Raw genomic sequence first — 16,095 nt, 5'->3', positions numbered from 1 at the left:
TTCAAATTGGAGGAAAGTTTCACCAATTATGAGAGATGTTCTTTGGGCATCTATTCAGGTAGAATTACAAGTTTTATGAGTGTATTTTTTTTTATATATATATTCAGCTCTACACTTAAACATATAATATATTATTCTATATTCTATGTTCTTTGGGCATCTATTCAGGTAGGCACAATATGGCTTACATGATGATTGGCAAAAAAAGATGTGCTTTGAAAAGATGGCAGAACTATGGAGAGCTGGGAAATCTAGACTTGTAAAGGATATTATCAATGCAAAAAATGAGAGTGAACGACTAGCCTTAAAGCCGGATTGCATAAAAAGTGATGTAGAATGGAGAGCATTTGTTGCCCAAAAAATTAGTAAAGAACATTTGGTAAGAAATATGATGTAAGAAGTGATGTTGCTGCCTCTTTTATCTCTGTTGGTGTTAAATTAAATATAGTTATGCCTCTTTTACTTATTTATTAAATAGGATATAAGGGCCAAATACCAAGAGAGAAGAAAGAAGTTGTTCCACACACCTTAAGTCGAAGAGGATATGCTCGAACAATCGATGATATGGTAATAACTAAGTTTTATATTGTTTGTATTTTTGCTTCCATTATTGTAGTCTCAATTTTATAATCTCTATTGATGTATTGTGTAGAAGAAAGAAAATGAGGATGTTAAAATATCTACAATCGATGCTTTTTGGAGAGCCCATACCAAGAATAATGGTGAACCTGTAAACCCAACGACATCTGATATTTTTGTGAGTATTAGTCATTTGATTTTTGTGAATTTTTACTTATTTTCCATAGTGCATACATTAGTTATACTAATTTATATGTAGGGTTCATTGAATGAGATTCTCCTTGAAGACCCAAAATCTGGAACTACAGACCACGCTGATGAGGATGCCTTGACAAAATTGTTTGGTAACCCAAAATCTGGTCGTTTAATCGGACACGGAAGAGGGGTAACAAGGTCAAAGCTAACTGTTGTTAATATGTGTAATAGCAAGATCTCCAAGTTAGAAGAAGAGCAACATAATATGAAGCTCAAAATGACTGAAATGATGAATCTACTTAAAGAACACTTGGTGGTATTTCTATCTTGCACTTATAAATCTTATTTTTCTTTTCTTCCAATGAAACTTATCTTGGTTTTATATTTAGGTTGGTGGTAAAGTGACACCAACCGAAGGACAGTCTCGCAATGCACCGCAGTCAAACAATATTCAGTCCCCTAAGGTAAATTATAAAAGTTGTTATTGTTTTAAATTTTCATTTTAGAAGAACAAATACAGAAACTAATATATTGTCTTTAAAATAAATTTGGTAGAGTATTGCACTAGAAAAAAGACATAACTTTACAGAAGGGAAGAATGCTTGCTACTTGCTTGACTGGGCAGATGTAATTGTTGCTGAAGGTCGTTGGGATTCTAGTGATCCAAAGATAACTGTACATGGAAAGCCTCTTGGACCAGACTTTATGCGAGTATGGGTTGATGTTGATATTGTACCAGAATCTTAGTTATTTCATCCTAATCATGCGATGCTTACAATACAAGAAGCAGTTGGTTCCACAGTTGCATGGCCTTCTAAAAAAGTTATTCCAAGAGGTACATTTTCATACTAAAAAAATAACCAATGTCTTATAATTTAGGGTTTGGTTTCTTTGTTTGCTTTGGTGTAGTTGTGAATTCATTATTTTGTATGTGGTGTCATTTCTTGGATATAATTTCCATAGCATTTTTCTTGAAGCAATTTGTGATACTAGATAATAACAATAAAATATTTATTTGTTTATTTTGTAGATGTGACAAGCGAAGTAGAAAATGATACTTAAGACTCCTTGAAAGTAGTAACTTTGTTTATTTCTTTGTGTTGAAAGTAGTAACTTTTAACTATGTTGAATATTTAAGACTCCTTGAATACTTAAAGAACATTTTGTTGTTGATGACAGTGTTGAATGTTTTAAACTAATTTGTGGATTGTTAATACAATGTTGAATGTTCTTACTTTTTGTTATTTGAAAATCAAGTTCATTTGATGATGCTAGTATATATTAGAAAGCTAATTTTAATTATATAAAAAAAATTAAAATATAATAGAATAAATTAGTGTTATATAAATAAAATATATAATGAGAATTTAAACTTATCTAAATATTAAAATAATATGAAAATTGTGTTATAATATCTATTACAATAACACTTTTTATGCAAAGAATTGTGTTATGAAAACTTCATTATATAACACAAATAATGTGTTATACCAACGTGTAGTATGACACAAAAAATGTGTTATACTAAAGTATAGTATAACAAAAAAAAATGTGTTATACTAAAGTGTGGTATAACACAAAAATTTATAAGTATTGAAATGCGTTATATAATCGACTATAAATAACATAATTAAACACTTATCTATATATTAAAATAACACAGAAAGTGTGTTATCGTTGATAGTATAATAACACATCTGTATAACAATTTATTTTGGTGACATTTAGTTTGATTATATTACTATTTTTAAATTATTAATATTTTGTATTGTTTTTATTTTATTTTGGAGACAATACTACTTATGTTTTGTTTTCTTACATTTTGGAGACTATGGATATTGTTAAATTGGTTTTATTATTTAATTAATAAATTGGTTTTATTATTTAATTAAATAAGTTGGTTTTATTAATTTATTTAATTAATATTTAATATTTTATAAAATAAATTTTAATCAATATAATTAATTAAATATATATATTTTAAAAATTGTATACCTACATGTTGTCGTTGTAGGGTGCACGCTGAACACAAAAATCGGAGTTTTCGTTACACTATAGCGACGCCATGTCGTCGCTGAAGGCATATAAACCCATGCACTCTTCAGCGACGACATGGCGTCGCTGTAGATGGAGTGGTCGACGGACCTACAGCGACCACATGTCGTCGTTGTAGAAGTTTTTTGAAATTCAAATTTTCAAATCTTGCACCACTAACAGCGACGACATGTCGTCGCAATATCCCAATCCAACCGAAAAAAATAATTTCCTATTGCGACCGACATGTCGTCGCTGTAGTAAAACACTACTGCGACGACTGCGTTTTGTCGTCGCCGTAGATTGCTACACATACGGATCTACAACGTCGCTGTTTTGGCGACGACATGTCGTCACTGTATACCTACATTGACGAAAAAAGTCTTCGTTGTAGAATCTTTTTCTTGTAGTATATATATATATATGTCTTCAATATAATAAGTGTGTAGATAACAGAAATTCTTCGTTTTAATGATTTTTTATTTTTTTAATGTTAATTTTAACGGAATATTCTTATATTTAACATAATATTATTATATTTAACGGTAGTTTACAAACACGTAAACTTAAATAAATTAAAATATTTTTGAGATATTTTACAATAATAATTATTTAAAAATAATAAATAATTAAACAAATTAAAATAGGATATTTTTAAGATATTTTACAATGATAATTATTTTAAAATAATAAAAAATTAAACAAATTAAAATATGATATTTTTGAGATATTTTACAATAATAATTATTTAAAAATAATAAAATCATACTTTTATAAGTTATATAAAATTTAATTAAACTTAAACTCACTTATTAGAATAATATCATATTAAACATATAATATAATCTACTGTGAATTAGCAACAAATTGCTTTTTTTTTTTTTTTTTTATAAAAACTAGCAAGAAACTTAAATTTAAACTCCATTTATAATATTTAATATTACATTAAACATATAATATATAATCTCTTGTTGTCATCCCAAAATTAAAAAAACTAGAACAAATATAAACTTAAACAATAATAAATAAATTATTTAATTAAAATAAGATATTTATTTGAAATTTATGTGACATTAATATAAATTTAATAAAAATAATTAATAAATTTTATAAATAAAACTAAACAAACGTGGATATTGTATATATAAATATATATATACTAGATACAAGCAATACAAGTTTGATTAATTTTATTTATTATATTTATTAAATTTATATCATTATCATATAAATTTTAAATAGATAAACAATATTATATATAAAAGAATGACATAAATATATTAAATAAAATATTAAACTAAAATACTGATGTTTTAATATATATATATATAATATGGTAATTTTTTTATACATAAATGATAATTTTTTTAATAAAAATTAAGATTATGTATTATATATTATTGTTATAAAGATATTTTATGATATTTAAATTTATATTGATATAAGTATTAAATATATTAAATATTAATATAATTAGTAAAAAAAGAAGATTATATATTATTATCATAATAATATTTTATAACATTCAAATTTATATTAATATAGTTATTAAATATCTAGTCTTGAATTATATATTATTATAATAATGATATTTTATAACATTTGAATTTGAATTTATATTAATATAATTATTATATATGTAATTTTATATTAAATATTATTATTATTATAATAATAATCTTTTATAATATTTAAATTTATATTAATATAATTGAAAAATATCAATTTTTAAGTTACTTTTAAAAATATATTTAGTTAGATAGTAAAAATATTATGTTAAACAACTAAGAATTTTTCTTATTTACAGATTTTTTATATAGAAAATATATTTATATAAATGCCGGGTTGACAAGGGTACATAATAACGAAAAAACCCACCTAGAGGAAAATCCTGGCTAGGTTGTTTCTCTTCAACTTTCTTTTTGAAAAGCTCTAGACAGAATCGAATTGATAGCAGTCGTTGTCTCTTCTCGATCTGATGTATGTACGTATTGATCTGATAGTAAATAATGATGTTATCACATCGATGCAAAGCAAAGCCATGTTTGGTTCCCATTATAAACTAGGAAAGTTCAAAATGAAAAAAGAAATGAAGGCATTATGAGTGGTCTCGCAGAAGAAGGCGACATTGAACAAGTATTATAGAGACATACATGGTACATAGCCGCCAACTGGATGGTTGAGTTGTACTACTATAACTGTGCATGGTACGTGGTCCATATTGCCTTCGCTGCCTGTGGCTGTGGTCCTAAACCTAGCTAATATAACCTACCTATACATTATAAATATCGATCGCCACCACCTCTCTCTCTATTTATATATATCGAACCAAGTTGTAATCTGATGATGATCTTCCTTATGTTTCCTCAACTTGGTTTTATACTGCAACTGTTAATTTTTTTTAGATCAGAGAAAACAAACTTTATTGGATCGTTTGCTGAGACTTGATGATAAGGAGGAGCAATATATATATTTATATATAATTATTGGTAGTTCGAATATATGTGGTACTACTGTCTATAGGTCTATATATATCTACTTTTATTAATGTATTAATTTGTAATTTATTAATGTATTAATTTGTAATAATACTCCACTGTTCCATACTATTAGTAGTGTGTTTACTTTTCAAATTAATGTAGCTTAAATATTTGAAAAAACTCTACCAAAAAATTATATTAGACAATAAATACAAGGGTGCCCTTTTTTTCTGTTCTCGATCACCTTGGTATATAAATATTTATTATACAAACACATTCATATAAATAGGAATAATTGATCAGTGGTTTAAGCTGATAAGATTTCTAATAATGGTATGTATATAGAAAAATATAATCCTCGTCTCTTTGTCCTATATATAAATATTTTTTATATACAATATAAGGGTGGGATTGAGGGGTAGTTTTGCGGTGCACAAGAGATGTATCGATCGAACTTCAATTATTGTTGTGTTCACGTACATTATTGATAATAAGTATAACATTATATATAGTTTGGATAAAATGTCACGCTGCTATTATTATTATTTGTTCGTACTCCGAATAATAATTAGTAATGTCTATCGAATTCTTTTTATATATATAATGAAAATTTGATATCTTCCTCCATACACAGTTATACACCCAACCATTTTAGCTAACTCAAAGTGACGATAAATATATATATATATATATATATATCTTCTATATAAAAAATGTGTGAATAACAGAAATGGTTTGTTTTGAAGGTTTTTTTATTTTTTTCCGTTAACTTTAGCATAATATTTTTATATTTAACAAAATATTATTATATTTAATGGTTTATTGTAAACATGACTTAAACTTAAATAAAATTAAGTAAATAAATAATTAAACAAATTAAAATAAGATATTTTTGAGACATTATACAATGATAATTATTTAAAAATAATAAAACTATATATTTTATCACTTAAATAAAAGTTAATTAAAACTTAAACTTAATATTATATTAAACATATAATAAATAATATTTTGTTCTCACTGCCAAATTAAAAAACTAGAATAAATAAAAACTTAAACAAAAATAAATAAATAAATTAAAATATGATATTTTAAAGATATTTTATGATAATTTAAATAATTAAATCATATTTATTTAAAAAAAATAAAAGCATACATCATTTTTTTATCTTATAAATTTGTGCAATAGTTTATTTTTGTTCTTCAAGTGATTGAAGTTCTTTTTCTTTATCAAATTCACTAATGGACATTGTGAGATACATTAGAAACTAAAAATAGTTGTTGCATGTATACTACTGTCTACGCTATGACTTTTTCTATTCTTATTTTATTTCTATTATTAATTTCTTTTTGAATATTATTGTATTTTATATATATGTCATGTAGCCATGTAAATATATGTCTATATCAACGTTGTGTTTAGGTGTCATATATGTAAAGATTAGTGATATAAATATTTATATATACTGTAGAACTATAATTCATTATATTATATATATATTTCAAAAAAATAGTGAACTAGTTTTTATTAAAATTATAGACAATATTTACAACTTTAAAACTAAGCAAACGTGCATTGCATGTTGCTTCTACCTAGTATATATATGTATGAGAGTAATTTCTCTTAGATGACGTGGCATTGAAACAAGAAAATAAAAAATTTGAGGAATTATCTTGTTAGCAAAATGATTGAATTAATATTGAAAAGCTCGGAGCTCAAAATGATGAAGTTAAGATTGATGAGCTCTGAGTTCAGAATGATTGGATAAAGATTGATGAGCTCCAAGCTCAAAATGATTGAATTAAGATTGATGAGCATTGAGCTAAAAATGATCGAGTTAAGATTGATGAGTACTGAGCTCAGAATGATAGAATTAAGATTGATGAGCTCTGAACTCAAAATGATTGAATTAAGATTGATGAGCTCTGAACTCAAAATGATTGAATTAAGATTGATGAGCTCTAAGCTCAGAAGGATTGAACAAAGATCGGTGAACTTTGAGCTCAAAGTGATTGAATGAGTTTGATGGGCATGAATGAGTAGATTGATGAGCAGCGAGATCAAAATGATTGAATTGGTTATGAGCTCTAATCTCAGTGTGGAGAAAACAGATCGGCAAGTCTTAGGCTCATAGGTGGTAACCGCATATAGAGCCTAAGACTGAGTGTTGTGCGCAAGGAAATAATGAGCATTTGAGCTCATCATGTGAAGGATAGAGGAAATGGAGAAGAAAGTTAGTGAAGCCGGACACGTGGACCAATCACGATAATCATCTCTAATCCTATACTTTGTCATTTTTATATAAATAGTAGAATATGGACCAAATTTGTGACCTTGGACTTTAGTTCAGTTAAAGTTTGAATAGATTGAGAATTGAGTGACAGAGCATTGTGCTGACTTAAGCATTATAATGTCTTTTGTAGGTACACCCATTTTGTTCTCTTCACTCATTTTAAAGAACACATTCATGCAGTTGGCCATGCCAACAAAATGTGTATGATTTAGGCAATCTTCATCAACAAAATAAAATGCATTGACTCTATAATTAAACTGAATTAGAGAAAATATTTTGGGGGAAAATTTTGACCCAAACAATAGGCGTCATCTTTGGGAAACAAACGATAAAGCGGTGTGCAATGATGCAGAAAGCAATCTCTATAATTCTTGGTAACTGTTATATTTTGTGTCTTTTGCAGAAATTAAGTTGATGGTAACTAGCAAAGAGAAAAGAATGCCTCGTTAAAAAACACAACAGGAGGAGGACGCTAGCTAGTCGTCTTTGGTTGATTACATGCAAGAACTATATAAAGTCATGCAATACATGCAACAAATGAAAGAATAGGATGATACCAGGTTCCATTTAGCTAAAGAACGATGGCAACGTGCATAAGATCGACATAAAAGATGAATAGAAGAAATGGCCACTCAGCAAGCTAAATTGGTGGCAGAGTTGGCCTTTATGCAGAGAAAGAAAGATGTCAATCAAGGTCAACCAAAGACTACTATAGCAGGTCTCGGTGGTGAAGTTCAATCAGAAAATAACCGTGAACAACAGGAAGTGGAAGAAGATACACTTGAGATTTATGAAGAAAAGCACAAAAGTCATCACAAAGGGACAAGGAACAAAGCGGAACTCATACTGTGAAGAGGATAGAAACACTGATTGCTCAAAAAGAAACATTCTCAAGCTCGTCAGTCGCCGTCAACACCAATAATGCCCCTAGATTGGAAGGAGCGAATAATGAAATAGGTCGTCGATAGGATGAACAATGCAGGTATTCAAAGCTCCATGGACATGACCAATGAAGCTATCAAAGACATTTTTACGTCACCATTCAACGATTGGATTGTTGGCGAATCGAAACCAAAGGATTTCATGATGCTGAATTTTGCTCAGTTTGATGGGAGTTCAGATCCATTGAATCATATCCTGCAATTTCAGCGAAAGATGACGATGGAGGCAAAAAATGTAGCTATGCAGTGTAGAGCCTTCACAACTACCTAGGTAGGACTAGCACTGAGATGGTTCAAAAAGTTGAAACCTAAGTCTGTGAACTCATTTGTGGCACTATGAGAGTTATTTGTACATCAATATGGCGGGAACAAAGAGACGCCTAAAACAATATGCGACCTGTACTCAGTACAACAGGGAATGAATGAGCATTCACGAGCATACTTGAAAAGGTATAGGAAGTTGGTGCATCAAATTAATAACATGGATAAATTTGTGGCAATGAACCTATTTAGGGAGAGTTTTCAAAAATGGTCGTTGTTGAGTGATCAACTCTATCTAAATCTGCCAAGAGATCTTGCAGACATACAAATGAGGGCTGAGGCGTGTTTAAGATATTGGGATCAAAGAAGAAGAGGTGATGGGCACCACACTGTCACAAAACCTGTAGAGGGGAACCCACCTTTGAGTGATAAAAGGGATAAAAGAAGAGCAGAAAATCCCCTGTCGAACAATAAAGGAGGCCTGAAATGTTCAAGGGAGGATAACAACAATAAATACCCTCATATTGAAACTACAGGTCCGGTAGACCAAATTTATAACAAAAATAAAGACAAGCTAATATGGAGGGACCCGTTCAAAATAACTTCGACAATGGAATGGAGAGATCAAACTAAATATTGTCCCTTCCATAAAGATGTGGGTCGTACTCTCATAGAGTGCATATCATTGTATAATTAACTGCGGTGCATTTTAAGAATGGGAGGTTTATCCTAGTATGTAAACAATGCACAAAATGTAGTGCATCAGCATAGAACACCACCAAAGTCACCTTTGCAGGTAGTAGAAGAGTACAACGTCTATCCATACATAATGGTTGATGAGCAGTCACATCATACATTAAAACAGATCCCAATGATATTCATCTATGAAGAGCCCTCGATAGAAAGAAAAGCGAAGATGAAATTTGAAAAGAGAACGGAAGAAAGATTAAATAGGATGCACTACCTGCATCACACAGTCAACTATGTTGCTTCGACATATCGATATTTCCCTACACACCTCATCACCTTCACCGAAGATGATCTAAAGAAGGTAAATCTTCCACATGTCGATGCGTTGGTCATTAAGTTGCAGGTAGAGAATTTTCAGTTGAGTAGAGTACTAGTGGATAAGGGAAGTAGCCCAAAACTTCTCTTTTATGACACATTTCAAGCCGTGGGAATTCTAGAAGAAAGGTTAAGGGCACCCACATTCCCCATCCCCTCTTTCAACAATACAAAGGTAGTACCAATGGGAGCAATTGAGCTGAAGGTAACTGCTGCAAAATGTACTCTAATCATAGACTTCGTGGTTATCGACTCTTATTCGAGTTAAAATGCAATCATGGGCACAAGGAATAGCTTCAACCTTGCAAAAGTTTTACGATGTCAGTCACCATGCAGAACCTATACTATATATATAAAAGGATGTCAAAAACAAGATAACAAGTGTTGTGTATTATTAAAAGAGGTGAATCAAGTGGAAATAGGGGAAGAGAGACAGGAAGGGAAGCATAGCAATCAAATGGCAAGTTACCAGCTTATTTGAAAGCGCTTGAAGATGAGGAAGAATGCTCGGAATCACAGTAAACTGTGAATGAATTAGAAGAAGTACAACTAGATGAAGATCATACAAAGAAAATTGTACTGGTAAATGCCCGAATGAGTGATGAGCAGAAATACTCGTTGGTAGAGTTCCTCAAATAGAACATTTCCATGTTCGCGTGGACAGTTAAGGATATGTCAGGCATAGACCGCACAGTCATGACGTATCAATTGAACATTGATAAGTATTTTCCAGTCGTAATGAAAAAACATAGATGATTTTCCCCGGAGATAAACTAGGTGATAAATAAAGAAGTGGAATGACTATTGCAAATTAGGGCTATCAAGGAGTGCCTGTATCCTTCATGGACCTTGAATCTGGTTGCTGTGCCAAAAAAGAATGAATAGAAATGAGTTTGTATTGATTTCATCAATCTGAACAAAGCATGCCTGATGGATAGCTTTCCATTGCCAAGAATAGACCAGATGGTGGGTGCAACTACAAGTGTGAATGTAAAACTTCCACATCAAGTAAAGTACCCAAGAGAAATCCCAAGAGTTAGGAAAAGCCTCGGGGATCAAATGGGCACCTTCCTAGAGCTTGGGGGTGAGCTCAAGCCTCCATGGAGTTTATTGTTTACTAAGCAACTAATGTGAGCATGGAAAAATGACAAGGGAAGCCAGACAAGAAGCCAATGCCCAAGAGTTGCTTTGAAGAGATGGAGGAGACACCAGGACCAAGTTCACACCCCCTAAGAGCCCAAGGGCGAGCTCACCTAAGGGGCGACTTAGGGCGTGAGCTCACCTATGGGGAAACTTGGGGGGGGGGGGGCAAGCTTAGGGCCCCTCTGAAGCCTAAGCACAGGTTTAACCCCTCCCCAGACCATGAAATGTGTGCAAGACTCCCTAGAATACAAGGAGATGATTTGGAGGGCCTCAACAAACTTGGAATACCAACTTAAGTACATTAGTAAGATTGAGAGGAAATAACCTCAGAGAGTCCCTATAACCTGGAGGCAAAGTACCTCATTGACCTCGAGCTATAAATATCTTGCACTCAAGCTCTTAAGGACTTATTAAGGCAAGAGTAAAGATGATGTACAAAAAAGGCCCGAGTAGTACGAAGTACGAACAAGACATGACCATCAGAAGAGTAGTGGCCGTACATAAGTCAGGAGAGTAGTGGTCGTACAAAGTACTAAGAGGGGGGACACCTCTTCCCACGCCTCCGACAAATGTCAGGCCCGACAGGCCTGGAGCCTGACACCACTCACGCCTACTCCATGATCCTTTGAGGTGCCTTATCATACCGCCACCTCTTTGTCCCCATGGGACCGTTTTTGTACTAAGAGCCACTAGAGCTCCCCTATAAATATGACCTTCCTTCAACTAAGAAAGGGGTTGGAAAATGATGCATTGTAATAAGAAATTCTTGAGTGATACAAATATTCTCTCCATTTTCACTCTACAACTTGATTCTAAGTTCAAATAGCTAGCCTAAGTTCTTCTAAGTTTCTTCACAACTCTTCATTTAATTTAAGATCAGAAGTTTTCGATCTAACTTGGTTGACGAGCTCTTATCGTCAACAACATGATATGAGCAGAGGAGCTTTTTAGACGCCTATTCCAGTTATAATCAAATCCCAATGGTAGAGGATGAAAAATTCCATAGAACATTCAAAACTGAGTGATGACTTTATTGTTATAGGGTAATGCCATTTGGATTGAGAAATGCTAGAGCGACATACCAACAACTCATGAACAAATATTTGCTAAACAATTGGGTAGGATAATGGAGGTGTATATTGATGATATGGTGGTTAAATCCAAAAGAGAGATTGACCATTTAGAACATTTGAGAGAATGCTTTGAGGTATTGAAAAAATACAGGATGAAGATGAACCCAGCTAAATGTGCATTCGGAGAAGTTTTAGAAGCATAACCTGGGAGAGTGTTGGGTCAACGCATGATTTGCATGTGGTAAGGATGGGCATATCAACAGAAACTGCCCACAACAAGTATAGAACAATGCTAAAGAATAGCCAAAGAAGAAGGACAAGATGGTTCTAACTCGTGTCTACGCGTTCACCAAGGCACAAGCAGAGGAAAGCACTTCCATGGTCTCAAGTGCGATCTTTATAACTGGAATTGGCTGTTATGTATTAATTGATTTTGGTGCTACCCACTCTTTTGTTTCAAAGAGAATATTAGATAAGTTTAATATAGCTTATGATTTGCATGCTGAGGGATTTGGAACCATGTTGCCATCAGGGGAGGTGGTAACATCTAGGAAGTGGATTAGAGCCTTGCCTATGAGGGTAGACGGCAGGGAACTTTTTGTGGATTTAATAGAATTAAGTATGCCTGATTTTGATGTTATACTTGGAATGGATTGGTTATCCAAGTACAATGCTACGATTGATTGTAAAAGGAAGATAGTGGTGTTTAGGCAAGAAGGAGACGAGCCATTCATATTTTTCTAAAGATTGACTGGACTGCAAATCCTGATTATTTCAGTGCTGAAGGCTAGACAGATGCTACAGAATGGGTGTGTGGGACTTTTGGCAAACATTATCGATGCAACGAAAGCGGCAGCACTAGAACCATAATAAACTAGGATATTACGGGATTACTTGGATGTTTATCCCGATGACTTACCAGGGTTGCCATCGCACCGAGAGATCGAGTTTACGATCGAACTAGCACTAGAAATGACCCAAATCTCGAGATCACCATATAGGTTGGCAACAACAAAGCTTGAGAAGTTGAAGGATCAATTACAAGAATTGCTGGATATTGGATTCATCAGGCCAAGTTACTCATTGTGGGGAGCACCTATACTCTTTGTTAAGAAAAAGGATGGATCGATGCGTATGTGTATCAACTACAGAGAACTCAATAAGGTCATTATAAAGAATAAGTATCCTTTACCAAGGATAGATGATCTTTTTGACCAATTTCAAGGAAGCTGAAAGATGAATGCGGTATAAGTTGGGGATGGTGTTTATGGCGCACAGAGTGGCAGTGACTCACACAAGTCGAGTGAGAAGGAGGAATTTCTCTCTCTTGCCCGACTCACCCCCCTTATCTAGTAAGGCTTTGGCAGCGGAAGTAGGGAAGAAAGAACCTCGAAAAAAATCGGCTCCAGCTACCTTAAGCGGCTGTGGGGATTGCTCCCTATGATCTTAGTCAGTTCGGTCGAGTCTTCTAAAACATAGACTTAGGTCTTGGTATCATCAATTAAGGATTAAGGATGAGGACGTTCTGAAGATGACTTTTCGTACACGATATGGACACTGTAAATTCTTGGTTATGCCATTCAGACTTACCAATGCCCCTACTGCCTTTATGGATCTCATGAATAGAGTATTTAAAGATTATTTGGATAGATTTGTGATACTATTCTTAGATGATATCCTTATTTATCCATGAACCAAAGTAGGGCATGAAGAGCATCTATGATTAACTTTGCAGAGATTAAGAGAGCATAAGTTGAATGAAAAATTCAAGAAGTATGAATTTTGGCTTTCTTATGAATTTTGGCTTTCTCAAGTGGCGTTTCTGGGGCATATTGTAAGTAGAGAGGGCATTATGGTAGATCAAGTGAAAATTGAAGCTGTTAAAGATTGGCCAAGACCAAAGAACGCTTTTGAAGTTAGGAGTTTTCTTGGATTAGCAGGCTACTATAGAAAGTTTGTGGAAGGGTTTTCTAGGATTGGAACACCACTAACTGAGTTAACAAGAAATAATCTAAAGTTTTCTTGGACGTAGAAGTGTGAAAGCAACTTTTAGGAGTTAAAGGAGAAACTAATCACTGCACCAGTTTTAAGCCTTCCAACAAATGATAAAAAGTTTGTAGTATATTGTGATGCATCGAAGAGAGGGTTGGGATATGTGTTGATGCAAGCGGAGAAAGTACTTGCTTATGCATCAAGGTAGCTAAATAAGTATGAGAAGCGCTATCCAACGCATGAACTTGAATTGGCAGCGGTAGTATTCTCTCTTAAAATATGGAGGCATTACTTGTATGGGGAGAAATGTGAGATTTATACAGATCATAAGAGTTTGAAATATTTCTTTAGCCAGAAGGAACTAAATATGAGGTAGCGACAGTGATTGGAATTGGTGAAAGATTACAACTGCGAGATTTTGTATCAGGGAAAATGTGGTAGCAGATGCCTTAAGTTGAAGAAGTCAAGGGAAAGTGTTTGCATTAAAGGGTATTTCAACAAGACTAGTTAAGGAGATGGATTAAGCAGGCATTGAGTTTGTCACTGGTGGACTGGCTAACAATACCTTACATTAAACTATTTTGGAAAAGATTAAAGTTGAGCAAGACAAAGATCCATAATTAGTGAAGTATAGACAAGGAATTCAGGATGAAAGTGCTAAGGATTTTACTGTAGGTGGAAATGGAATGTTAAGGTATAAAGGACGCATATGTGTTCTCGTTGTTGTTGAAATTAGAAAAGAAATCCTTGATGAAGACATACCACTCCTTATTCGCTACATCCAGGGACCACAAAGATGTATCAAGATCTGAAAGTGTTATATTGGTTGCCTGGAATGAAAAAGGATGTGGTGGAGTACGTGGCAAAGTGTCTTACGTGTCAACAAGTTAAAGTAGAGCATCAAAGACCAGCCGATTTGTTGCAACCGTTAAGTATTCTTGAATTGAAATGGGAGGATATCGCAATGGATTTTGTGGTAGGCTTACCTAAAATCACGAAGCATCATGACTCGATTTGGGTAATTATCGATTGATATATGAAGTATGCACATTTTATTCTTGTAAGAATGGTGTATACGACAGAGCAGTATGCAGAATTATATGTTCAAGAGATAATGGGACTCCATGGAACACCAAAGTCTATAGTTATTGATAGAGACCCAAAGTTCACTTGTAAATTCTGGGAAAGTTTACAAAAAGCAATGGGAACCATGTTGATGTTTAGTACTGCTTTTCATCTTCAAACTGTTGGTCAAACGGAAAAAACAATCCAATTTTTAGAAGATATGCTTCGAGCATATGTCTTGGGTTTCAGTGGATCGTGGAGTAAGTATATTCCATTAATTGAATTTTCATATAAGAATAGTTATCAGTCAACTATTGGGGTGGCACCACAGGAAATGTTATACGGGTGGAAGTGTAGATCATCGGTACATTGGGACGAGATGGGAGAAAGTAAATATCTAGGTCTTGAGGCGGTACAAGAAGCTAATGAAGCTATAGCAAAGATTAGGTGCGCATGATTGCTTCTCAAGATTGACATAAGAGTTATGTCGACCCAAAATGTCGAGACGTTGAGTTCTAAGTGGGAGATTATGTGTTTCTATGAGTATCACCGACGAAAGGGGTCAAGAGATTTGGCAAGAAAGGAAAGCTGAGTCCAAGATATGTCAGACCTTTTGAGATTTTGGATAGAGTGTGACGGGTGGCGTATAGGTTAGCAATGCCGCCAACGTTATCTGTAGTTCATAATGTTTTCATGTGTCTATGCTAAGGAAGTACGTGCCTGAACCGTCTAGTATTTTGAGTTACGAGATGTTAAGTTTCCAGGAAGACTTGTCATATGAAGAAAATCAAATTTAGATTTTTGATCAGAAAGATATGGTGCTAAGGAAAAAGACTATTGCACTAGTCAAAGTGTGATGGAGAAACAATGCAGTAGAAGAGACAACTTGGGAGTTTGAGTCAGATATGCAAGACCAGTATCCAGACTTGTATAGGTAATTTTGGGGACAAAATTCTTTTTAAGGGCGGGGGGG

The 16,095-nt window shown here is 33.1% G+C and overlaps 1 protein-coding gene and 1 long non-coding RNA gene across 2 annotated transcripts; both read left to right on the top strand.

Annotated features, from left to right (window-relative positions):
* The first annotated feature begins 1,190 nt into the window (after window positions 1–1,190).
* LOC133833974 (uncharacterized) lies at window positions 1,191–1,947 on the top strand. Its single transcript, XR_009893242.1, has 3 exons — window positions 1,191–1,238; window positions 1,330–1,609; window positions 1,805–1,947. It is a non-coding gene; the product is annotated as an uncharacterized LOC133833974 (long non-coding RNA).
* Window positions 1,948–8,941: 6,994 nt separating this feature from the next.
* Window positions 8,942–10,117, top strand: LOC133779945 (uncharacterized). Its single transcript, XM_062219841.1, has 2 exons — window positions 8,942–9,320; window positions 9,543–10,117. The coding sequence occupies exons 1-2, from the start codon at window positions 8,942–8,944 to the stop codon at window positions 10,115–10,117; spliced, it is 954 nt and encodes a 317-aa protein (XP_062075825.1).
* The last annotated feature ends 5,978 nt before the right edge of the window (window positions 10,118–16,095 follow it).

The sequence above is a fragment of the Humulus lupulus genome, chromosome 5 (genome assembly GCF_963169125.1).
Source record: "Humulus lupulus chromosome 5, drHumLupu1.1, whole genome shotgun sequence".
NCBI classification, from domain to species: domain Eukaryota; kingdom Viridiplantae; phylum Streptophyta; class Magnoliopsida; order Rosales; family Cannabaceae; genus Humulus; species Humulus lupulus.
The sequence above is the reverse complement of the archived record's forward strand: the minus strand, read 5'-3'. Positions and strand labels throughout refer to the sequence as shown.